At 29.7% G+C, this 27398-nt stretch overlaps 2 protein-coding genes across 9 annotated transcripts in view; both read left to right on the forward strand.

Moving 5' to 3' along the window:
* Positions 1-336: 336 nt before the first annotated feature.
* LOC117181737 lies at positions 337-3385 on the forward strand. The gene is made up of 5 exons (XM_033374699.1): positions 337-636; positions 1412-1641; positions 1797-2005; positions 2117-3074; positions 3213-3385. The coding sequence occupies exons 1-4, from the start codon at positions 459-461 to the stop codon at positions 3030-3032; spliced, it is 1533 nt and encodes a 510-aa protein (XP_033230590.1). The 5' UTR covers positions 337-458; the 3' UTR covers positions 3033-3074; positions 3213-3385.
* Positions 3386-3763: 378 nt separating this feature from the next.
* The window catches only part of LOC117181537 (titin homolog), a 28436-nt gene continuing 4801 nt past the window's right edge, over positions 3764-27398 (forward strand). For 2 of the 8 annotated variants that reach the window (XM_033374325.1, XM_033374324.1), the window contains exons 1-14: positions 3764-4048; positions 4414-5669; positions 7111-7492; positions 7580-9733; positions 9795-14329; positions 14399-14525; positions 14601-15371; positions 15568-18320; positions 18471-18626; positions 18778-20031; positions 20121-21561; positions 21694-22377; positions 22474-23941; positions 24022-24156. In XM_033374325.1, the coding sequence (XP_033230216.1) occupies positions 4026-4048; positions 4414-5669; positions 7111-7492; positions 7580-9733; positions 9795-14329; positions 14399-14525; positions 14601-15371; positions 15568-18320; positions 18471-18626; positions 18778-19781 (13161 nt within the window). In that variant the 5' untranslated portion in view covers positions 3764-4025 and the 3' untranslated portion in view covers positions 19782-20031; positions 20121-21561; positions 21694-22377; positions 22474-23941; positions 24022-24156. Of the gene's footprint in view, positions 4049-4413; positions 5670-7110; positions 7493-7579; positions 9734-9794; positions 14330-14398; positions 14526-14600; positions 15372-15567; positions 18321-18470; positions 18627-18777; positions 20032-20120; positions 21562-21693; positions 22378-22455; positions 23942-24003; positions 24157-25681; positions 25758-27398 lie in introns of those variants that run through there. The other 6 variants (XM_033374326.1, XM_033374329.1, XM_033374327.1 and 3 more) reach the window with 6 other exon arrangements.

Here is a 27398-nt window from a genome sequence, read left to right on the forward strand (position 1 = left end):
TAAAATTGAATTATTTAGTTCTATTATTTTTATCTTTTAAATATCGAAGTTATAATTTAATTAATTAACGAAATTTGCTTTTAAACATATAACCTCATTTTATTTGTTCTCAAGGTTAAAAAAAGAATCGCTGCCTGTATTATTAAAGAATAATTTACCATAGAAATGTCATATTTAAAAAATAAATAGACAGCATCAAAATTTCTTATTTGGAAATTGCACAATTGCAGTCAAAAAATCGTTAAATTTAAAAAAATTCTATTTCGAAATTTCAATTGTTACAAATTGGTATCTTTCACTAATCGTTCTTTGAAGTAACCTGAAGTTTCAACTTTTGAGGTGTTGACATGTTGTGACAATTGTCTCTGAATTGTAAGAATTCTCTTCTTACCTTTTAATCACTTTAGATGATTTTTTACGCACTAAAATTCCTTCAAATGTTTACGAAATGATGAAATATGCATTGGATTTCCTATCTGTTATTTATAATGATGATTACAATACAAATTTCTGGCAAACGGATGGTCCAGGATCATCAAACAAAATCTAAAAATTCTCAAAAATATTTGGCCTACGATGACTCTGGTAGGTTTCGAAGTGTTCAAGATGTCCAAAATCTTCAAGATGATCCCAAAAGTGAGTACTCAAAATACTCAGAGTACTCTGACCTTAGATAGAAAAAAAAAATGTCAATCAAATGAATATGTTGAGATTAGTCATTTGAAAGATCAAAATTCTCTGGTACAAAGTTCTGTTTCGAAAAGGTGTTTATCACCTCTACAAATTTTCAGAAAAACGGAAAAATTTGAATTAAAAGATCAGGTCGTGAGTTCAAACTAAAAAAGGAGGGGACGAATAAAAATAAAAAGTATAAAATGGTTTTAATCAGGAATAAAAATTTAGTATGTTATTATAAAAGGGGGAAAAGATCGCAATTTTCAAGAAATATAAATAAATACGAAACAGAAATTGAACAAAAGTCAGCTAATTACGATTATAAATCAAAATGAGAAAGATGATTACATAATCGGCTATGAAGATATTTTTGAAATCAAAGAAGCTACTTTTGTTAGAAATGAAAAATCGTCTAGAAATTGAGATGATACTCATAAAAATAATAATTATAGCAGTATTTAACTAACTTTACAAAAAGAGATATCGAGAAAATTAATTTGAAAACCAGATCTACATAATTTCAATAAGAAAAATAGAGATAAAAAATGCATCGTTGCCATTTTATAGGTTTTAATGAAACAACCTCGTTTTTATCAACGTTAGCTTTCTCCTGGCGTAGGTTTTAGGTTTAAATTTAGGTGTTAACTTAAACTTTGAATAACAAAAAAATTAAGTTAAGCATAAGTAAAAATTATTTTTTGTATTGAATATTATGTGTGCATTGAAATTGTTTCAGGAAATTTCGCACCAGTGGCAGATCAAAAGCTACTTCAAAATTTGGACGACATAAACAGGCAACAAGTTTTTTCTCTGCAAAATAACGTAGAAAGGAAAAATACTTTGAGAAAAAGGAATCTTTCGAAAAAGAAACAGCATCATAAACGGAAAAGGAAGAAAAAGAAATTGAAAAAAAGAAGGAAGAATGGTTCACAAAAACATCAAAAAACTAGAATAGAAAGGAATGAGGTAGAGCCAAGTATTAAAAGTAAGGAAAGAAGGTTTCTTATGGAAAATACCAATTCATAAAAAATTAACACCAAAAAACTATATTTAAATTTTTTTAAATATATAAATTTATAAATGTGAAATGTGCTTTAATTATAATATTATAAATATTTCAGGCGGACTTTTTTAATGGCAAAACTCGATCTCGAATCGAAAAAAATCAATATTATCCTAAGAAGTTCACTAACAAATTAACCAAATCTAAATCGAAAATATTTTCTCCCTACAATGATGTTATAGAATATTTACAAAGTGGCCAGCATTCGAAATTAGACAATTCCGAAATTTATAAAAATAAGAATTCCCAGGATAAGACAAGACATAGGTAATAAATTATATCCGATTATTTCTGTCTGAAACTGGATCAAGACTTAATATAAATCAAATTTAAAATATTCATATCAAAATATCTAATTTTCAATTGTTAATTTTGTAGGCTTGGTAATTATGCTTTGGCACAACTTCGCGATACTAAAAAAGCGAAAGCAACTGATCACTCAAAAATTCATGCCGAAGAACTTAAAACCCAAATAAAACGAAGTCCATCCTCTAATTTCCAAAGAAAAGATCAAGATGAAGAATGTCAAACTAGTTGTGAAAGTGACAATTTGGACGAGAGATATTGTCCTTGTAAAAATGAAAAAGCAGTAGATTTTGAAAAGCAATTGAAAATTTTAAATAAAGGTGGTGAAGAAATAGAGACCACGAAAGAAAATCCAGGAATTTTGAATGGAATTAAGAATTTTTTTAAGCACCCTTTAAAATATAATGAAGAGAATTGCAGTTTAGTGGCAACCACTTTGAATCCAAATCAATGTCAACACCAGAATTCTAAAAAGGACACAATTATTATTGAAGCTACTACTGTTAATATTAGTGAAAGTAGTAGTGAGGCTAATAATGAAGTTAATACTGAAGCTAATAATGAAGCTTATGATTCAGCAAATAATGAATTAATTATTGAAGCTAAGACTGAAGCTCATACTGAAGCTACTCAAGCTAATACTGAAGCTAATACTGAATCTCATATTGGATCTAGTATTGTGAGTTTTATTGAAGGAATAAGTACAAATCTCCATTTTAAAGATTCAACTATTGTTGCAACTACTACGGAAAAAGAACAAGTTTATTCGAATTTCATGCGAACATTCAAATTGGATAATAAATATTCTAATACCACTTCTTTTCCTGATAATAATTTATGGAATGGATCAGGTAATGATGATGACAATTTTAGAAATAATTTATCAGAAGATAACAAATTTAAAGAGCCGCTTGCTTCCTTAACTCTTGAAATCAAAGCCAATCCAAGTGCTAAAAAGAAGAGTTTTAAAATAAAAATTAACTATTAAAGTTGTTGCAAAAATAATTCGGCGAGTTCAGATTTTCGCGAGGTGAGAATTGTATTTAAATTTGAATAATTTTAAGCAAAATTTTACAATTTTATTCAACAATGTATGTAAAAATACAAATTTATTTAATTCTATTATATTTTTAGTGACAAGTTATTTATTTGTATTATTTGCTTCCAGATAAATAATGTTAGTCAACACGCAGTTTATTGTGGAATAATATTACCAACTTTTGAAGATTAAATGCATTTTCTCAGAAGATATTAAAAATAATTGTAATAAATATAAGGATAATATGTGAATTAAAGTAAACAATATAAAATACTATTTTATAAATAGAAATATTAGGAACGATTTTTTTGGTAAATATAATGTATTTTATAAAAGGAATGCAATATATGCATAAATAAAGAAACATGCCTTAAAATATAAGAACTTTGTTTTTTAAAACAATATTTAGGTACAAAAATAGATTTATAAACTAAAAGGTTTTTGATTTTATTTTAAATAGCTCTTCGAATACAAAAAATGGAAACTTTTTTATAAAGGCAAAATTTGTATCAACTTTAAAAGAAAAAATAAACCTAGGTGACTCACTTGCGCAATTAAAAATACCTATAATTTAAATTCAGACAAACCTTATTTTTTTGCTACATTCATTAGGAAAAAATTTGAAGAAAAAAAAACAAATGACGTTTTCCGTCAACGTCAAAATACTAACGTTAGACGTGCGGTTGAACTATTTTAATGTTTATTTTTCGATAAAAATAATAAAACCTCTTATACCAAGTGTCTTGAAAAGAGGTTTTGAATAATTGTACAATTTCAATTACTATTTTTCTGGGAGCAGCAATAATCTACCTTGCTGAATTGGAAACCAAAATAAACTAACGAAGATATTCAGAAAACATAAGATATTTATAAGAAAAAATCATTTTATGTGAGGCTATCATCGACGTTTAGTATGATGATTGATAAAAGCTTCTCAAGCAAATGCGATATCACGTAATATACAGGTAATGGTTATTGATAACAAGAATTTTTTAAGGTTATTTTCATTACAGTTAAATTACGAATTAACATCTTAATAATGACATAAATAAATTTTCGTATTAATAATGAACAATTCTTGTACTTTTCCTCCTTTGGAACATAATTACTAGAATTATTACTACATAATTAAAAATTATAAAAATCCAATAATTATAATTAAATATAATAATAATTAAATAATTAAAAATTTAAAAAACATAATTACTACTAATTTACTAGATAACATCTTTAAGATGTTAAATAAATTCATAAAATATTTGTTAAATAATTCTTAAATAGACGATTTACAAAAATGTTAAAGTTTCATTGCAAAATAATTTCTTTTCAGCATGTTCTATATTATAATGCATTTAACAAGAGGACATTTTAACAAGAGTGAATCATTTTTGATTCGGAATCACAAAAATCCATTTGAGCTTGACAATCAAGATTACTCTTTATTGAAAGCTTCTAATACCATATTAAAAAACTTGAAGGAAGATCATAAAAAAAGCTTTTTTAGTGATTATGCTCCAAGAAAGTTTAAAACTCCTTTTAGTACTAGGTATGGTAGTAGAAAGAACCAAAAACTCAAGCGAAGATATTCAAAAGCTAGAAGGTTTATCGAAAAAGAAGAAAATTTTGCAGGGACTGATATCAACTTTGAGAGATTTAATCACAAGAATTTTTTTATACCACCTGGTTCTCAAAACTTCAACCATAATTTAAGTTTATTTGGTTTCAGTGAAATTTTACCTAATAGTTCGTTTTTAGAAGGAAATCATGAAAAATCTGACAACAAATTTTCTTTCGTGAAAATTGATGATCGGAATACCGAATTTTATAAATTAAGAACAAGAAAGTCAAGCAAAAGTGGTGACCAGAATTTTGAAAGTAAAAACAATCAGATGCTGGAAAAAGTTTTGTCACCAAAATACAAGTTAGAAGATGCTTCAACATTAGAATCAGCATCAAAATCCATTTTTGAAACAAACTGGATGGCCGAAAAAGGTTTCCGAAGAAAAAGAGGGATTGATTGTTCATCAAAACCTAGGTCCAGAAAAAGAGGATTCAGAAATCGACCAAGAAAAGAGAACAGAAAATACCCATGCAAAGTTGGAACACATCAAATAATTAGGTTATTCAGAGATCAGAAGGCTCAAAACTTCACAGTGAAAAAAAATTCTAATAAAAATTTTGAAAATGTAATCAGGGACCAGAAGAATAAAGATTTAGTTTCAAGATCAAACAATCAATTACCAGGAAAAAAGATATCAAAAACTGATCGCAAAGTTAGAAATCAGGTTCATTTGTCGATGAAAAATCCTCAACCCAAATGGCAAGTTCAAGAAGAAGCAGCACCTCTAATTTTTCAGGATCAGGTTCTCCTAGCCAATCAGGACAAATCTTTAATAAATCGAGAGAATCCAAACATCCACCTATTTGAAAATTTGAATCAAGAAAATAAAGCTCCTCTATCTTGTTCTAAAAATTTAAATTCAATAAACGTTTTGAACAAAGATCAGCACAAATATCTTCAAAATACTTATTCAGCTGTAGCAACTTCATTTCCATCTCAAGATACTGTATCTTCAAGTTCATTAGGTCAGTCTCAAGTTCAAGATACTTCAAAATTTCTTAATTTAAATTCTACGTTCAATTCAGTTTTACTATTTAAAAATATCAAATAATTCTTCAGAAATCCCCACTTGTTCGTAATAGTTTAGTAAATGTAAATAATTTAGTCACGGCACTATTAGTAAAGGCAGTAATCTCAACAACGCAATTTCTCGAATTTCGAGTTACAATCTTTCTCCTCAGCAGTTTCTCTTACAAAAAAGAGGTCGATGTTTATTCTGGCGTTCCTCGAATAATTATTTCAAACTCTCTCATAAAAATCGTAATCCTTCATTGGGAAGTTCGCTTTTCGTTTAAAATCCAATGAACAATAACAATCTTCAGACTCAAATATATAAAACAGGTTTCCAGTTGGTGCCTAATTTTTGAAAAATACATGTTCTAAAAGATGATGTTGTCAAAAGTGAACCTGGAGGCAGCAAAATTTTAATGGGATCTAGAAATTCAGATAATAATATTCTATTACAAACAAAAAATTATTTCAATTAATTTGGAGAGTCAGGGACATTGACAAACGATTTTTGCAAGGTACATTCAATAATGAGAATCATAATTAATTGCCTTATCCGAATCTAAATCAGTTTAATGAACATAACATTAATCAGTGAAATGATAATATTCTTGAACCGAAAAATCTACCAAATTATTTATCATACTCCAAGCCTTATTATTCAGGATTAGTAGATAATGCACGTCTTTTAAATCCATCATATAACACCCCATCACAGGGTCTTCCAGAACTATCTAACATTTTAATCAGCTATATCTTAGAAAATGGATACCTCTACAATGGTATTACCATCTACAATCCGAATTTGCATAATTTCTAATGATTTCGATCAGTCCATGAATCAGAACCTTGAAAATATTCAAGGACATTTTTTAGGAACCCTGTTCTTCAAACAGGGAATTTTTCTAATAAAGAGGACCAAAAATAATCTAGCAATGCTTTAGGAAATGTAAATAAATGAAAATCACCCGCTTTTGTTGTTAATAATGCTGATGGGTTTAACGAAAAGAAATCGCCATGTCAGTCAGATTTGTTTGATTATCCACTTCCTTCTTATATTCCTGAGAAATTCTGGAATTGAAAAAATAGGGAAGATGTTATTGCTGGTAATATTATGTATGATGCTTTTCCTAATTAGGGTAAAAGAGTATCACTTTCATCAGTCATAGAACCTTTAAATGATCAATTACAGAAGTTACTTTCTACCATAAAAAAGTGAATGAAAGCCTAAATAGTTGTAAATATTTTAAACAGATAGGTCTGCAAGAAACTGAATTGGTTGATATCCCAAGAAAAAACACTAGCCAGAGTTAAAAGAAAATCTACAGGAGATGAACATTCTTTAGATCTAAAAAATAAGTCTAAATCTTCTGAAATTTTTGAAATCCCTTTTTCTAGCAAATGGAAACACTCTGGAGGAAGATAAAAACTCGGAAGTGGTTCCTAAACCAATTCTTGTTGCAAAATCAACTGAGAACAAATCAGTAAACACAACATCGGATGTTAAATCCACGCATGATGAATCAGCTAATAATGAATCCATTGATGACAAAAAAACTAATCTTGAATTAGATGAAGGCAGAAAAATTGATGACTACTCAGCTGTTGCTTCAACTAAACTCAAAAGAGCAATAAAAGATTTAAAATCTCCAACAAAAGATGAAAATTTTTCAAAAATAAATATAATTGAAAACAATCAAGAGAATTTTATGAACAAATCTATCACTATGAAATCAGCAGTTAAAGAAACACATCATTTGTCTACATCTTTCGATTTGAGGTATTAAATTTTTCTATCGTATAAAATAAAATACAAATTAGAATAACTTGTCTATAGCATGTTTTTATAAATCGGTTTTATTTTTAGATTTGAAACACCAACATTTTTACATATAAATCGAAAAGAATCCAAGAAGTGCAGCTTTAACTCGAAATTTTCTTCCTCAAATAAAAATGTAGGTTTAGAACCAGATTACCAGAAGAATAATCAATACCAGGAAAATAAATATGATTTAGCTCACAGAAATGATGTTATGCATTTTTTAAGAGAAGGAGTGTATGTTGCTGAAAGTTCCTTAAATACTCCCATCAGAACTACAATAGAATCTGTGCATGAAATTTCCAGGAAAAATAATTGGATCCAATTAAGACCATCTCCTGTTGAAAAGTTTTTTTTCGAAATTGAAAAAGAAACTGGAATATTTCTACAAACCACTTCATCACTAGAAACAGTTGGAGAAAATAATTCCTTAGCTTCTGATGATGCTAAAGTACAATTAGAAATTAACAAAATAAACATGCCTTCATCTCGAAGAATTAAAAGGTCATCAAGTTTAGCATTAGACAACCTTTTTAAAGATGAATCAGTGAAGATAAGTTCTTCAAATGTAAATTTTGATAATTTTTCTAACCAAAGTCAAGATCCCAAGATTCGTCGTTCTTCTGAGATAGAAGATATCGCTTCAAATAAAGTGGTCAAGATTTCACAACCAGTGATGGATCTTAACATTACAAACTTCTTTTCTGAATTGGAAAATTTTGGACATGAAACAAATCCATCACATAAAGATCAATTTTTTATTGATGGTAAATTATCCCATTCTCATAATCTGCAACCTCCATTCAAACGGGATTCAAATTCACCATTCCTTCAATTTCAAAAATTTTCATCTACTATGGGAAATGATTTCATGGACTTTCATCCGAGAAATCTGGATAAAAAAATAGTGGATTCAGAATCTCGACAAGGGAACACGACTAGCATTGTGAAAAAACGAAAAAACGTTGGCACTGACTTGTCAAAATATTTGTTCACTAAAGTCATTCGTAAAAGATCTAATCCTGCATATGAAACTCTTATTGAAAATGATAATAGTGATATCTACAACGATGATGATAGCCACGAAAATATTTATGATTATCAACTTAAAAATAAATTTTTAGGTGAAAAAAAAGATAATAAAAAAATTGATGAAAAAGCATATCGAGGTTTTGCTAACGTAGGTGATAAAAGATCACACATAGAAAATCCAAGATTTGATAATATTGAAGTTAAAGAAGATAATCAAGTTAAAAATCAGCCGAGGCGGATGGACCATGAAAATATTCAACCAGAAGATAAAGGAGGCTTATTTTCAACTTTTGGACACACGAATCTGGCGAGAGAGAAAAATGAAAAATCAGGAATAGACTTAAATATAAAATGGAAAAAATTTAATCACGATGCTATAGAAATAGCTAAAAATATCAGAGAAGACAAATTGTTAGTCAACCAGGAAACATCTAATCAAATATCTGAGCCAAGAAAAGATGTTAATTTGCAGAACAGTGAAAGAGGAAAACACAATTTTCCAAACAAAATTAGCAAGGGTGGTGTTCTTATACGAATAAAGAAATCTGATTTTGGTTCAAAACATTCTAAAAGAAAGGGATTGCATAAGCATATGAAGAAGATGAAAAGTAGACACAAATTAAGTACTTCAGATTTGAGAATGAAATCTTCCAAAAATAGGAAGAAATATTCGAAAGGTAGGAAAAGTTCAAAAAAGAAGATAGAGAATAAGAATGAAAAGAAAAATAATCATCGAGGAATAAGGTCAACCTTTTCTGTTCCGAAAAAAAATATCTATAAAAATACAAAAATTAAAAGAAAAAATAAAGAAAATAAGCGAAATATTGAGCCTTTTCGATCTGCACAAAAATTGCCGAAGAAATTATATTCGATCGAAAACGATCTAAGAGCAGGGACGCTGTTAAAAAAAAGATTGAAGACGGCTGCGAAAAAAATTCCAGAATCTTCAATTAGAATTAAGAACAGTTTAAAATTAATAAACACCAATAAAGATATCAGGAATAAAGCAAAACTGTCTAGATTAGGACGTTCTTTACAAGACAATCACCAATCCGATGAGGAAAAGTATGAAAAACCAGGATATATAAGGTTGGGTAGGAGACTTCAATCTCTTTCAAGACATGCAGAAACTAAAGCCGAATTTGGGGAAATACGCCAAGAAAGTTTCACGTGAGTTAAAAATGCATACTCTTAAAATTTATACAAATTAAACCAATTTTATTACCTTTAGATATGTTTTTTTTCCAAGGCCTGAAAATTCAAGCAACTCAAATAAACCGAAAGTAAAATTGTCTACAACTAATGTGATGATTCAGATTCAAACTAAAGCTGTAACTGAAACTAGAACTAAAACTATAATTGAAGCGAAAACTAAAACTACAACTAATAATGAAGAAAAACTTGTAACAGATAAAAATTGGGGTAACTGGGGTCAAGTTACAGCTTATCAGAATGTGCTGGATATTTCAAATGAAGCCAGACAAGCCTCTCAGACTACCACTGCAAGTAAAAACACGGTTAGTCCTTCTACCGAAGAATATGATTTCAAAGATTACGTTGAGCACTACACAGACGAGAGTGTAATTACGACTGAAACAAATTCAGATGATTATGAAGAAGAAGACTATGAAGAAGAATATGAAGAATATGGAGAAGATCAAGCAGCTTCAGATGGTTGGACATATATGACAGATTATGAAGATGCGCTTACGTCAAATGAAGCTAAAACTGGAGTGAAGACTGAAGCTACAGTTGAAGTTAAAGCTAGAATAAAAACTGAAGCTATAACTTCAGAAATATTGAATTCTAGCACTGTTCTAAACACAACTACATTTGAACAAGTACGGCTGTCAACAAAAGTTCCTGAGAAAATTACATCTACTAAATTTACTTTACCTGTTTTATTCACAACTGAAGATTATGATTATAAAGATTACGTTGAATACTACACAGATGAGAGTATGATTACGACTGAAAAGAATTCCAATGATTATGAAGAAAAAGAATATGGAGAAGAATATGAAGAAGAATATGAAGAAGATAAAGCCGTTTTAGATACTTGGACGTATATGACGGATTATGAAGATACACTTACATCAACTCAGAAAATAGGGAGTACAACTGAAAGAAAAATTGCAGCTAAAACTGTAGAGAAGACGCAAAATACAGTTGAAGCTGAAGCTGGAGTAAAAACTGAAGCTATAACTTCAGAAATGGTGAAGCCTGTTACTGCTTCAAAGACAACTAAATATGAACTAGTACAGCCGACGACAAAAATTATTGAGAAATCTATATCTACTGAATTTATCTTACCTGTTGCATTTACAACGGGCGAATATGATTACAAAGATTCCGTTGAATACTATACAGAAGAGACTATAATAACAACTGAAAAGAATTCAGATGATTATGAAAAAGAAGAAGAATATGAATCTGAAGAAGATAAAGCAATCTCAGATTTTTGGACGTATATGCCTCATTATAAAGATACACTTAATTCAACTTATGAAGTGATAAATTCAACTAAAGCTGCGACTGAAACAAAAATTGAAGCTTTCACTGAAGATGAAACTAAAAGTACAGTTCAAGTTAAAACTGAAGTATCTACTGAAGCTATAACTTCAGATATAGTGAAGACTGTTACTGTCCCAAAGACAACTGCATTTCTGAAAATGCAGCCGTCCACCAAAGTTACTGAGGAAGCTTTATCTACTGAATTTACATTACCTAATGCATTTGCAACTGAAGGGATAGCTAGAATAACAACTCCAAAAACTACAATATTTACAAAGGCAGCTTTAGCTAATATTTCTCAGAAAACTTTATTTAAATCAACCTCTTTGGACTCAGGAGCAAAATCAGCAATCACAGAAGAAATTACTGTGAGTTCTGATACTGAAGGTTATGGAGAGGAAACTGAGAAAGAAGAGACAATTATAACATCTACTGAAGGCATACTGACCATTGAAGCCATAGCTGAAACTACAGCCGAAACTACAGATATAGCGACAATTGGAGCTACAAATGACAATAATAAAGAAAATCTGGTAACAAATAAAAATTTGGATCAAGTTAAAGCTGATCAGAATTTACTAGATAATTTAGGCCAACAAAAACAGCCCTATAAAACTACAGCAGCAAGGAAAAGCACAGTTGGTCCTTCCACTGAAAAATATGATTACAAAAATTACGTTGAATACTACACAGATGAGAGGATAATTACGACTGAAAAGAATTCAGATGATTATGAAGAAGAATATGAAGAAGAATATGAAGAAAAGAAAGTAGTTCCAGATTCTTGGACGTATATTACTGATTATGAAGATAAACTTTCTGTAGCTCAGAAAATGGGTAGTTCAACTGAAAGAGAAACTGAAGCTACAACTCAAGTTAAAATTGAAACTACATTTGAAGTTGAAACTGAAGTAACGGCTGAAGCTATAACTTCAAAAATAGTGATGCCTGTTACTGCTCCAAACAAAACTGAATTTCAAACAATACAACCGTTTACAAAAATTACTGAAAAAGTTACATCTACTGCATTTACTTTGCCCGTTATATTCGCAACTATAGAAAATGATTACAAAGATTACATTGAGTACTTGACAGATGAGAATATATTAACCACTGAAAAGCATTTAGATGACTATGGAGAAGAATATGAGGAAGAGAAAGTAGTTTCGAATTTTTGGACCTATATGCCTGATTACAAAGATATACTTACTTCAACTCAGGAAATCAGAAATTCAACTGAAGCTACAACTAAAAGAAAAATTAAAGCTTTTACTGAAGTTGAAACTAGAGTAACAACTGAAGCTATAACTTCAGAAATAGTGAAGACTGTTACTGCCCCAAAGACCGCTGCATCTCGACAAGTACAGCCATCAACAGAAATTACTGCGAAAGCTAAACCTACCAAATTTACTTTTTCTGCTACATTGACAATTGAAAATATAACTATAGAAACTGAAGAATCAACACCTCCAAAACCAACAACAAACACAAAGGTAGCTTCCACTAATATTATTGAAACTGAAGATTATGGAGCGGAATCTTCAGAAGGAGAGAAATTTTTTACATCTACTGAAAGAACATTGTTAACTGAAGCTTCTACTAAAGATACTAAAACCTCTACGATGCAATTAACAACCGAGGAAATATATTTAAAAGCTTTATCTAGCGAGACTTCACAAGAAACAACCAAAGCCGCAAATGAAATCTCAAGTTTTGCAGCGGAAACTTTAAAGGCTTTAGAAGAAACAATTGAGACAACAAAAGACAATTTAGAGTCTGCAGGAGAAACAACTGAGGCTGCAAAATTAACATCTAGTTCTATAGAAAAAATACCAGCGACTGTAGAAAGAATAACTAAAAGCAAGTACGAGACATCACAGGCTATTGTAGAAACCACTGCATCTGGAAAACTAGTATCGATTTCTGAAGAAGAAACATCTACTTCTTCAGGAGAGAGAACTGAGGATGATGAAGGAATATTAAGTAGCACAGAAGATACAGCAGTAGCTGAAGAAGAAACGGATGAGGCTGACAAAATTACATCTAGTCTGCTGGAAGTTATAATTAAAGGTATTGAAAAAACGTTTGAGCTTGCAGAAGTAACTACTGAGCAAGTTAAATTAACATCTAATTCAGAAGAAGAAATACAAGAGATTGCAGAAAGAACAACAGAAGGCATAGAGAATACATCAGAGGCTGTAGATGAAGTAACTGAGGCTCCGGAAGAAACGACTCCAGCTCTAACAGGAACATCAGAGGCTGTAGAAGAAACAACTGAGGATGCAAACATAACATTCAGTTTTTTGGAAAAAACATCCGAAGCTATGGAGATAACATCTAAAGTTCCAGAAGTAACGACTAAAGCTGAAGAAGAAAGAACAGAGCCTTTCGAAGAAACTTCTTCAATTTTAGAAAGTATAGTTGAAGCAACTGAAGGAACTAGCAAAATTACTAAAGCTGCAGTAATTTATTCAATTGAAACTACCAATTTTGAGACCACAATCGAAGAAAAAACTTTAATTGCAACATCAGAAAGTACATTTGCACAAAAAGAAACGTCTGAAATCATAAAAAGCAGATCTACTATTGAAGAAGAAACTACTGACGAATTAATAAAAAATATCGCAACCTCATCGAAAAAAAATGAAGAAGAAATGACGTATGAAGCTACAGAAAGCTTTACTTTTACAAAAACTGCTTCTATCATAAGCTCTATTTCTACAGAAACATCGACTGTAGGATTTACAGCAGTTAAAGAAACGGAAATAGTCAGTACCATTTCAGAATTTATAACCGGAACAACTGTAGAAGCTACTTCTGAGTCTAGTTCTTTATCATCTGAAGTTATTTCTGAGCTACACAATGCAGAAACAACTGTAGAGTTAGCATCAACTTCAAAAGAAAGTATGTCAGGAGTCACGCCGAAAATTGAGACTATTTCTGAATCTGAAGTTACGTCAGAAGTTGCATCGAAACTTACAACTGCAGCTGAAACTGAAGCCTCATCTGAAGTTACAAGCAAGGATACATCTGAAGCTGTAACTGAATATACAACTGAAGTTCTACTTGGAGCTACAAGTGAAGTTACAACTGAAACTACAATTACGAAAACGATCGTAGCCGAATCACCTATTTCAATTCAAAGTAATGAACTTCCACAAGATACTTTTACAGCATCTCAATCTTCGGGAACAACTTACAAAGTCAAAACTTCAATAGCTTCTGAAAATGAAGCTACTAAAATAACTGAAGGTACAAAGATCTTGATTCATATTTTAAAAATATATTGTACTGGATTATAAAAATAAATCTTAATGCTAGCTGCAAGTCTAGAAACTATAATGGTCGATATCACAGAAGAAACAATAGAACAAGAAGTAGCTAGCGCATTAACTTGGACAACTGATGGTCTTTTAACAAGTTTTAATACAGAACTCACGACATTAATGTACGTTAATTAAAAATTATGTCACAGTTTTTAATAATATAAATCCATTCTAACTTCTTTATATTTCTAAAACAGGAATTCATCAGTAATTCAAACTGAATCATCAGTACCAGAAAGTGTGACCAAAATTCTTGAGGATACATCTTTCATGTTGGAAACAAAAGTAGGTTCGAACACAGAGATGGTAACATCAAGTTTTGAATCAAATATCAGCAAAACACAAAACTCATCAAGAAACCAGGCTAAAAATTTAGAGGAACCGAATATTGAAACAGCAACTAAACCAGGAGAAGCATATGACAACTATAATTTTGATTACGATTATAATTATAAAGAGGGAATTGAATCTTACAGTGACCATGATAAAGAGGCTGCATATGGAGTGTTGGGCATGGAAAACCGGTACGAATATGATGAAGATCAATTTAAGAATGGAACTGATGAACAACCTGGAGCCAACACTAGTACAAGAGAAACAACAGAATTCGACCATGACATTGGAACGATGCAAAATAAATCAAAAGAAGAAGCTGCTTTTTCGAAAAATCCAGAAAAGGAAACAATAGCTGATGAATCAGCATCTATTCCAGTATTATCTTCAGAATCAAATTCCAGTTCCACAATTATTAACATTTTATCGGAATTGCCTACATTAGATTTAGTTATTTCAGAAAAGGTAAAAACTTTGGAAATAGGTGCGCAGACGATTGTCGAGGAGTCTGTATCTTATTCCTTTCCTGAAACTTCAACTCAATTGGGAACATCAGCTAAAGGAAGTCTTCGGCTAGAAGAAACATCTGCAAAACATGATGCTTCAATATTAACTGAAATTACCTCTGGATTCAGGTATTGGAGCGTTGAAATATTAAGTAGCAATTATTTCACATTTCAATGGAAAAACCTTTCATTCCTCTCCATTGTTACATTTCATTTAAAAAAATGTTTCTACTACCTAAGATTATTTTAGCTTTTTGACACTTTGAAGTAAGAGTGAGACAAAAATTTTCAAAAAAATTGCATAACAAATTATTTTTCTTTCTAGCTCTGAAAGTACAACGATAAAAGGAGAATATAAAACAGAAAGTACAGGGAAAATAAAAATGAATTTAGAGTCGGGAGTTACTTCAGCTGAAATCTCAACACTTTCTAGTAAGGCGGACGAGGAAGAAGAGAAGAAGAAAGAAATAGAGGACGAAAAGGAAAACGAGAATCTTCAAAAAGAAGCATCTATATTGACGAATAAAGAAGAAACGAATAAAACTTCAAATTCGACCACTAAAACATTAATATTTGTCACAATAACTTTCCTTACAACTGCTAAAGCTTTTAATACAACTACTGAGACATACATCCCTACCACAATTTGTACTGAAACTGCTTCAATTAAAACAATTCCTACTATAATATCTACTTTAGAAATTGAAACACCAATCTTTACCACTATAAATTCTCATTCAGCAGGTGATTTAAAAGAGCTAAAAGAGCAAAAAGAGATTGAAGAAGAACTCAAAAAAACTGAAAAGGAACTGGAAAAGAAGGAAAGGGAGTTGATTGAAACAGAAGAGTTAATAATAGAAAAAGAAAAAGACTTGCGGTTAAAGCAGGAAAAGATAAAAGAAGATGAAAAGAGAAAGTTACAGGAGATCATTGACAAGCAAAAGGAACTCGAACAGAAGGTAATTCAGCTTAAGGAAGCAAAGAAGAAAGAAGATGAAGAGGCAAAAAAGACGAAGGAAGAGACCGAAGAAAAGGAAGAAGAGGTTGATGGTAAGGAAATGGAGAGAAGAAAGGGAGAGAAAAAACAGAAAAGTGGAAATAAAGAGGAGGAGACAGAGGTAGAAGGAAAGTGTGAAAAGGATGGAAAGGAAAAAGAGGAAGGAAATGCAAAGAAAAGAGGAAAGGAGGAAATGGAGAAACAGGTAGAAGAAAATCAAGAGAAGGGAGAGGCAGAAGAAAAGGAGGAGCATGAAAGAGCATGTTTAAACGTTTTAAAAAGCTCTACATTCAAAGAAGTTTTAATAAATAGGCAGAATAATATTGTAACCAAATTTGTCTGTTTACCACGCATTCCAAAAAATCCCTCAGACCAGAAAACTTCTAAAAGATTAGCAAGAAAACTGATGACCTTGACTGAGAATGCTTCAGAGGAAGTTGACAATTTTCGTATCTTAAAACGAAATTTAAATTCCAAACTTAAAAAGAGGGCAACCTCTCTGAAACTGAAGGTTCCTGATTGGAACTGTAATGAACCAATAGTTAGAAAGAATGCAAAAAGATCTATAGTAGAAGACACAACTTTAAAATTAAGGAAGTATGTGATTGATAAAAATAAAAAAAAAATTAGAACAACTAATGTTAATAGATTGGAAAATCATGAATTGACAGAGGGACCTACTGATAAAAAACAATTTCATTATAGTGAGATTAATAAGCGTTTGTCAGAGAGAAAAAAGCGGAACTTCTCTTGGAAGAAATTTTGGAATTGTTTAAAAAATTCTGCAGAAACATCAACGATAAAAAAAGTATTAGTGGTGGAACCAGAAGAAAATAACTCCTGGCCACCAGAAATAAAATATAAATGTGAGACTAAGACTACATTGGACCCTAATTTGTGTACTTCTGAAGGGCTTGCTCCAACTGCTTCGACTATATCCTCACCTACTGAGCGAATTACAAAAATCATGCCTGACAAAAAATGTCCAGTAGAGGAGGAAGAATCTGCTACTCTTGCCACAGTTGAACCAGAGAAGGAAGAGATTGGAGAAACAACTTTTGAGGAAATAACTTCTGAAGAAACGACGTCAACAAAAAAGTCTTCAACAGAAAAAATATCTACAAAAGCAATATGTAGAATTTCTCCGAAAAATTTCAAACAAAAGGAAAATAAAAATGAAGAAAAAGAAGATTATGATTTTGGAGAAATTGACTATGTGCCAACGAAACCAGATAATGAGGATGAAGATGATGAAGGATATGATGAAGATGAGGAAAAAGACGAGGAAAATGATAAAGAACCAGAAAATGAAAATTCCGTTCTCACTGATTGTGAAGTAGAGGAGAAAAAATATACTACTTCTAAAATAGATGAATCAAAGGAGACAGCGAGTAGAGAGACAACGTCTGAAGAAATCAGATCAGCAGAAAATTCTTCAACAGAGGAAACTTTAGTACAAAAAACCTCTGTAAAAGAAGGTGATACAAAAAACTCAAAGGAGACAAAAAGCGACGATGAACTGGGAACGATTGGCACTGCAACAGAGATAAGGAGCAACACAGAAGTAGAGGAAGAAAAGAAAAAAGATTATGATTATGGAGAAATTGAGTTAGTGACAATGACGCTGAATGGTGAAAATGAAGGACATGACGGATATGATGAATATCAGGAAAATTATGAAGATGAGGGATATGATGATGAGGAAGAAGATAGTAAAGAACCAGAAGGTAGTGGTTGGTCTTTTTACGAAGATTATAAGGAGGAAACTGAAGAGAAAACTGAAAAGACTATAAAAGAAAATAAGTCAAGTGAAGAATCCACTAAAACATCTGATGTCATAAATTCAAACAATTCTGTAAAGGAAAACAAAGAACAGCATCTTCGTGTTAAAAAATTGAAATTGATCAGTGAAATAGAAAATCTGAAGCAAAAACAAACTAATTTAAGATCAGGTATACTAAACGAAGGTAAACGTCTGAAAAAAATTCAAAAAGCTGTGCCAAAAACTTCGCCTGTAAAAAAAGATTCTAATTTTTTTAAGGAGTCTACGAGAAAAATGAAGAGTAGACAAAATGACGAGAGTAAGAAAAAATTGAGATTTATGACAATTATAAAATTAGGTATAATTGAAAAGTTAGATTTTTTTATTTATTGAGCGTCACAAATAATTACCTGATGAAGGATTCTTTTTTGTCCAATTTTTAAATTACTTCTGTCTTTTCCAATTCCAGAGAACTTCAATGATGCGCCTTCAAATGAGAAATACAATAACCTTGAGTCATCTCGAAGCAATAATAAAATTTATGAGAAAATTGACCGAGGAATAAATCAGGCCAAGAATTTCCCTCAAAGTTTTGAAAAACATCATAAAATAAGAAAAAAAGCTGGTAAGAATTAATGTTATATTTTTGCTATTTGTAGATATTAATTCCTGTATTATTTTATTCACTCACTTTATATTTTTATATTTGTTAATTTGCAATTTGATTTCATTTAAATCACCTTTCTCTTCAAATATCTATCTAATAATTTTTTTAGGGAAAAGTAATAATAAACGAATAGGAAGATCTCTTCAAAAATTGGGAAAAAACAATTATGATTATCAAGATCAAAGTTTTTATTTCAATCCAGATACTACTGAAGGTCTAGAATTATCTTTAATGACACCAACAATTTTATACAGTAAAGAAGACAATATTAGAACAACTATTGCGCCGGAAAGAGATTTTCCCACAGTATTAAAAAAAAGTTCTGGTCTTAATTATATTTCTTCCAAAAATATAAAATCAACGATTGAGGCTTTTCAGAAATCAGGATTAGATGAAATTTCAACAATTAAAATTAATGACAGTCCTTTTTATGAATTTTTAAGAGACGATGATCATTTTGCACAAGATAGTACGAATAACAAGAAAGTTGATCAAAGCAATAATTATTATATTCAAAAGTTATCAGAAAATGATTCGCCAAAAGAAATGAAAATAACCGAATCAAAATTTACTAAAAAAGAAGCTTCTGTAGTCGATTTTATAGGAAAATCATTTTCGGATATTGGTTATAAAGAAGGCGATAAGAAAGAAAATGAAAAGGATTATGAAGATCTTATAGACGATAAAGGTTTTGGAAGGTCCTTACTGACTATTAGTGAGATTAAAAATTCAAAAGCTCATCAAAACAAAAAAGGACTTGAACGTAAAAAACATAATAAGGATATAAAGGGGCACAAGAAAGAAAAAGATCAAAAGAATCATAAGAATCATAAGAAGAAGGGAAGAAAGGATTATCAAAAGAACAGCAGATATCATAAGAACAAAGAATCTTTTCACGATTCCACTACACCCAAGAATAACAAATTTCAAGAAACCAAAAAGCGTCATGAAATTACAAATTCTAAATTATCGCAAATAGACATGAATGGCAAAACTGGTGTTTCCATAAACAAGAAAAATATTTTCAATATAAAAAGGATTACTCAGCAAAAGAGAAAAATTGATGACATTCACAAAAAAAACATTAGGTTGTTGAAAAAGCAGAACTTGTAGATCAGATTAAAAAATCGAAAATGGCGATAAATATCAACAAAATTAATAAATTTAAGCCTAAAGAAATCCTAGAAGAAAAGACTAATCCTTTATTGGAAAAAGAAAATCTTAAAGGATCAGTAAATTGTAAGGTTCTTAAAAAAATCAAAAGCATAATCTTACTGAGAAAAAAAGTCGATTGAGTCGAAGTATAATTGATACGGTCAAGGACATGATTGGCCATGCGATTGGTTATTCAAAAAATTCTCAGGTAAAGAGCAATCAAGATTTATTTTGCTTATACAATTATTTTTTATTATTACATACATGATTCCTAATATGTAATCTATTTATTTTCAGAAAACTCAGGACAAAAATAAACCGGCAATGGAAAACAAATGTTGCACTAAAGCTCATGCGATGCCTAAAAGATATAAAGAAGCGAAAAACATAAATTCAAAATCTGAAACCTCTTTCAAAATTAAATACAATAAATCAAATTCTCATATTTATACTAGAAATATGGACAAGAGCAAGAAAACTGAAGATGTGTTTATGAAAATAAGTCCTTTGAAAGCAAATGTTATGCCTTCTAAAAATGATTTAAATTCTGTCGATAGTCGAGAGAATCATGGTAAAGAAGTATCTGTTCAAGGTCTTGCAGATGATAGATTCAATATTGAATTATCGAATCAGAATATTGGTAAGCAGAAAAAAATTGTCTTCCAAAACAAATCACATTTTTTCAATATGAAGAACATAATTCCAAAGGTTCAAAAAATAGTATCGAACGAGAACTTAGGGAATTTTGAAAAAATAATTGTTTACGAAGACAAAGATGAAATGAAAAAGGGTTTGAAAGCCAGTAGGTTTCATTCTAATTTTCATTGAAATGATCTTCTTAAATCTGAAAATTGGGCTCAGGAGACAAATCCTACGGGCAGAAAATCTTTGGAAAATTCTCAAATTTCCGTCAATGGTACTTCTCTGGATCAGATTGTTTTACTAGTAGCAGATGAGGTGCTAAAATCAATTAATCTATCCAATTCATCTGGTTCATCATCTAGTGGTTCCAAACTTAATGTAAAAGTTGTACAACCAGTAGTTAATGGATCTAAAAATCCACATGAAAAAACAAAGACGGAATTTATAAGAGATTTGTCCAAATTTGGAAACTTTTGTAATCCGAATTATTCTGGTGAAGATAAATTTTCTGAAAATGGGTTCATGGTCGAAAAGCGTGAGACCCAGCTCAAATCTAAGAATTTGAGATTAAGAAGGAATAATTGGTCTGAAAATAAAAAGAATGGCAAGAAGAGATTTTTCCAGCACAAAAATCGTCGCAAAATGAATCTTCCACTGAAACCTTTTAAGAGAAGAAGATTTTGGTATGAGAAGATTAAAAAGGAAGATGCATTAGATAAGGAAGAAGCAGATATACGTAGGAATATTATGAAAATGTTAACTAAGAAGTTTAAAGAAGATAAAGTTTTTCGTTTTAACCAAAATCGGGAAGAGTTTATCAGTGATAAACGAATAATATCAAATGAAGATCTGAAAAATGTAAAGAAAATAAAAAGTTACGATTATAGTCCTCCAAATTCGAATAATTACTTGCATAAGAAAGCGAGGGAGGCTAAAGTGCATTCAAAATTGAGAAGAGATTTTCCTAACAAGAAAGGGTTTTCAGAAGAATTAGGAAAGGTATCTAAGGTGAAACAGTTTAATTCAAAATTAAGTATTTCTGATTTGAACGATGAAGCTCAGCAAAAGGTACTGAAGAAGAAAAGAATGATTCAAGGTAAATTATTATTTAAAATTTCTTGAACTAAAAGAGCGGGTTGTATAAGAAGTTTTTGAAATTTTAATATATGAGTGTAAACTAAAATTAATGATCATTTAAATGAATAAATTATTTCTACTGAATTTTCAGAAAATTCTAAAGAAGCACATGATTCTGCAACAGAAGAGGATTTTTCTTATGGTAAAGAATTTTAAAGACCGAAATTGTATTCTGACACTAGTCCCAATTTAAAAAATAAATTTGAAACATTTCTCAAACTTAAACGAAGTCCTCAAATTTTAAACAGAAAATATATCAAACATAATACAAATATGCCTGAAAACAGCGACGCTGAAATTAAAAGGATAATTTCACCCTTGATTCATAAAAAACAGAAAAATGGTTATTTCGTGGAATATAATGCTCTGAATGATATGTTTGGTGTCGAAGATTATGATCAAGAAGCAAAAAAATTTGGTTTCCTTAAAAATAATTGCGCTGGTGTTCAAAATATTTCAAATGTTGATTTAAATATAGCGTCTAAAGAAGAAAAGAATTATTTCGATACCAAAGTGCGGGCGTCAGATAAATTAAAAAATATTTCTAATCAGGCTGAGAAAGGGCATAAAATAGGAAAAGATTTTCAAATTCAGAAAGTCAAAAAGGAAATTAAGGCAGCTCTGCACGATTTTTTAAATGCTGAAAATCTAATTCTGAGAGAGCAGCATGCAAATTTGCAAAGTAGTGATTCTAAAAATCATCCGGTTTGGAAATATAAAACATCAAATACTGAAGCATCAAAATCATCAAACCATCCAAAGAATCGAAACAAAGGTAACTTTTTAAATTAATTTTTAGAAACTATAAATTTATCAAATTAGATTGATTGTTTTAACAGCAAACTTGATGAAGTTTTCTTTTTCTCGCAAGGTAACACGAATTCGAAGACTTCAAAAGAAAAACAAAAAAATGTAAAGCATCCAAAAAATTCTGAAGCCCATAAGAGTATAAAAACTCAGAAGAAGAAAAATAAGAAACAATCTCGCTCCACGAAGTCAGGAGCGAAGAATTCGTTTCAAAATAATGAAATACCCGATAATATAAATCTGAGGATTATAAAAAACCTAGTTGACATTCAAAATTATGAAGATGAATCAAATAAAAATATTTTCGGAGAAAAACTTGATATTAAAGACGAATTAGTGGATTTGGGGAAACCCAAACCAATTTTGAATTTTAGATTTAAAAAAGAAGTCGAAGGCCTTGTAAATAAAAGTCCTAATTTTCCATTAAAAAAAGTCACAGGAAGTGAGAATATAAATTTGGAAACAAATATTAAATATACAAGCAGAAGAATGCAGTCAATAGATGAAAATAATTTTCAGTATCAAGCAAAAATTGTTGATAGAAGCTTAATTGATTCTAGCAAAAGTAATAACTTGCAAACTGCGAAAAGGAAAAATGAAGTTTATGAATTTGAAAATAATAAAGTTTTTGAAACTATAACAAAAATACCATTTTATTTGTTAAATATAACATGCTGTACAAAAAATGAAGTTCCTGAAAATTCGTTCTTGGAACTTCATACAAATTCAGAGGATACAGAATTAAAAATTCCGAAGGTATTTTTCATTAGTGAACAAAATTTTAATAAGATTGATAACCAGAGTATCGAAAAAAATGAGAAGCATCAGGATTTTGACGAACGTTTTTTTGGTTTTCAATTATGCAATTACAAGTCCCCAGGGAAAAATAGAAAATTTACACACAAAGTTAAAAATCAAAATTCACAGAAGGTAAAGATGAAGACAAATAAAAAGAAGAATCATGCTAAAAATAAAGGAAGGTTCAAAAAGGTTAAGTACATTTTGAAAAAGAACACTTAATCTAAATCTGACAATACAAGAAAAATTACTAAATCTGTTTCTAAACGTGAAGAATACGAAAATGTGAATTCAGGAAAAGAAAAACATCAATTACAGACAGTCGTACCAATCGAAGACGGTAAAATTCGAATAAAATATATTTTTCGAAACGATATGAGTAATTTTGACGAAAATCGTGAAATCGGAAAAGAGGGTTTTCACGCTCATAAGAAGCATGAAGAAAATGATGAAAAGAAAAGGCAAGAAAATTGTGAAAGCTGCATTTGTGGTCTTAGTGAAGCTGTCTTAGATTTAAGAACAATGTTAGGAAAGAGAAATGATCTCCTTGGTAAAATAAACACTTATCAGTGTAATTTATACACTGATATTTGGAAATGAAATTCTGATAATTGATGGATTAATCGATCTAACTGGACAACTTCGAAGAGATTTTGAAGAAACGAGGGGACTTAAATATGTTGAATCTGGAAAAGTGGAGGATGTCTTGAAGCGAGGAATTGTGGATTTTAATGGTATTTTTTAAAATAGAAATTATGATATATATTTTTTCATATAGATTTAATATACTTAAAAGCTATGTCGGTTTTTTTAGAAAATGAAATTTTTTCTCTTCCTGGATTCGATTTGAACGTACCCTGTAATTATGAAGGCGAAGATGTAACATGGATGATGAGCATCAGCAGACCCAATTATACATGGATGCGAGAAGATGGTTCTCCAATTTAAGGTTGCATAATACAAAATTGAATAGGAAATTAACTTATAATTTAAAATGTCAATTTCTAAAATTAAATTTAAATATCTAGAAAACGAACACGCACGCTACGCGTGAGATTCTTTTTTATTTCTTAAGCAATTTTTCAATTAAAATATAAAATTAGTAATATTTCATAATTTTTGTATTTTATATAGTATCCATTATTAAAAATAATAGAAAAGAAAAGCAAGGATAATATTTCTGAAAACTAAAATATTAACTCAGAATTAATATATAATATATTTATACAATATGTAAACAATCGAGCCGTTGCAATTTTTTGAAAAATAGCCGTTTTCGATGAAGAAGACTAGCACGGCCTATTATTTCTTAAGTATTATAAATATTCTATTAAATATAATGATTTTTTATTAGCAATAGCAATTTCAGACGTGAAACACTAAAATAAGAACTTTTTTGAATATTGTAAATCTTTTTTACAATTTAATGCTTTGCAATCTCTATCGATATTTACGGTGAAAAATTCCAGTGAAAAAAACAACAATTTTCATCTTTCTTTAAATCTAATGCTTCTTACTAAAAAATACAGATTTTCTATTCAAAACAATGAAATACCCAAAATTGTAAGTAATTTGTGAATATTTTTCGAAATATAATTTTCATTTATTAAAAGTACCAGTTCCTGAGAAAAAACACTAACATAATAAAAAATTATTTAACAATTCTAAATCTTGTTAAAATTATTATGATTTTTGATTGAAAATTCAAATTTTCGATGGAAAAGGCCGATAGTGCCTAAAATTGTTTAAAAACAATTAATCTTCTTTCAAATCTAATTATTTTTGAATGAAAATTATTAATTTTCAATGAAAATCACTAACGCAATCCAAGATTGCTTAAGCTTGTGAATTTTAGTACTTAAAAAAACAATTTGATTTAAATCTAATGATTTTGGTTCGAATACCAATTCAAGGTGAAATACTCCAACATAGTCTAAGCTTCTTAAAAACAGCTTAATAATTTTAAATATTCCTTAAAATCTAATAATTTGTTTTTAAATACCAATAATTTCCTACGAAAACGACTGAATTTAACATAACAGAAAATTTGTTAAAACTTTGAAATCGTCATTAAAATCTAGTAATTTTTGATTAAAATAACTGATTTTTGTTTAAAAAAGGGAAACATAACCTTATATTGTTCCTAAATTGTAAATTTCCTTTAAAATCTAATAATTTTTTATTTAAAAAACCCAAATTTGTTAACGAAAAATGCTAACATTTAACATAACAGAAAATTGTTCAAAATTGCAAGTCTTTTTTGAAATATAATAATTTTCGTTTAAAATAACCGATCTTTGTTGAAAATGTTAATATAAGCTTACATTGTTCAAAAATTCTAAATCTTCTTTGAAATCCAATAATTTTTAATCAAATATGCGAATGAAATTGAATTATTTTTAAAATAAAAATGTCAATTTTCGATGAAAAAAAACATTAGATTTAAATCTAATGATTTTCATTTGAAATTCCAGGTAGAACCGTTTTAAAGATATCAATCATTACTGACGAAACACGCTACAATGGCACAACAGAAAACTTCTGTGAATTGTAAATCATTTTCAAAATATAATAATTTTTATTTAAGAAAACTAATTTCCTATGAAAAATGTTAATACAACCTTGAACTGTTCATAAATTGGAAATGTTGTTCGAATTCTAGTCATTTTTCTTTTAAAATACAATTTTTTTGTGTAAAAAGTTAAGGTGACTTTAAATTGCTAAAAAAATTATGAGGATTTGAAATCTGATCTTTTTATTGAAAATGCAATTTGGCTTTGGAAAGCGCTAGTTAAAAATTACCAAACATTTTTCAAAATTGGATATCTTCATGACGATTTTTGCTTAGAAATACAGTGAAACGCTTCAATAGCAAACAAACAAAAGCGGGACGGGTTATAATGAGTTAATTCCCACCCACCGTAAACCCCAAAATCGTTGCTATAGAAGAATTTTATTGCATAAATTTTCAGTCAAAAAACTAACTTAAACTAAAATCTTTAGAAATTTTTAGTCGTGTGCAACATTTTCTGATTTTATATTAAAATTCTTCTTTAAAGTAATTAATTTCCAGCGAGATGCCCTAACGTAAAACATGTATGATATTTTCAATAATTTATTAGATAATTCGACAGTTTTTAATTCACTTCGCAAGAGTATTACAAAGCACAAACGTTTCTCAATTCGCATTACGTTTTCTATGCTTTTTCTTCTTAACTAGTATTATTTATAGATTTAATTTCCAAAATTTCAAATTATGTTTATTAATCCATAATAAATAATATAGAGCAGAGTACTCAAATATGAACTATTCTCGTAATATGAGAAAACGAGGTATCTGCTAAACTAAGAGACCCACTCTGTTGATTCTATCACTAACTTGTAGCCCTTGAAGATAGAGTAATTTCGTGGAATAGCCCATTTTTGATTGGGCTGCTAAAGATAATAGGCGAACTTTTTGTGAAATCGATGGTGGTCGAGTTCTTGGAAGGGAATTCTTTAAACCCTATTTATTATTCATTAAATGTGTATTTAGCAGTAAAGTTTGTCTGGAGTGATGGGGATTGAATAACTAAGTAGGAAAATATCGATAGTGTTGAAGTTTTTCATTGTACAGGTCAGACATAGCAAGTGCACAGTTAAACGATGTTGTTCTCATAATATGAGATACCTGTGGTTCTTATAACACTGTGGCTGCGCGGGAGAAATTGGTTACAAAAGTGTTTGTGACTACTGCAAAAACTAAATATATCTAAATAGCAGTACATTTATACTTCGGAAACATAGAATGAAGTTTTTCATTAAAAATAACACTTTATTTTGCATTTTATTAGCTATTTCCTGGCGTATCTCATATTATGAGAATAGTTTGACGAGTTTGGAAAAAGCACTTTTTTACCTTTTTTGTATTTTCAGCATAAAAAAAAATTCTTCTTAATTGCATGCTAAATTTAATATTATTAAAATTGCCCTAAAATTAAAATTTCATAAATTTAAAAAAGATTAAAAAAAAATTACTAAAAAGCCGACAAATATGGGATGAGATATAAAATAACTTCAAATAATGAAAATCCAATCAGGTTTTGAACAACAATAATTCAAAGATTTTCGAGATATATCCTTAGACCACTTCTTTTTAGACAGGATTTTCTATATTTAATTTTAATTTATCAAAATCATGTTTTTAAAAGT

The sequence above is a fragment of the Belonocnema kinseyi genome, chromosome 10 (genome assembly GCF_010883055.1).
Source record: "Belonocnema kinseyi isolate 2016_QV_RU_SX_M_011 chromosome 10, B_treatae_v1, whole genome shotgun sequence".
In the NCBI taxonomy this organism is placed as follows: Eukaryota; Metazoa; Arthropoda; class Insecta; order Hymenoptera; family Cynipidae; genus Belonocnema; species Belonocnema kinseyi.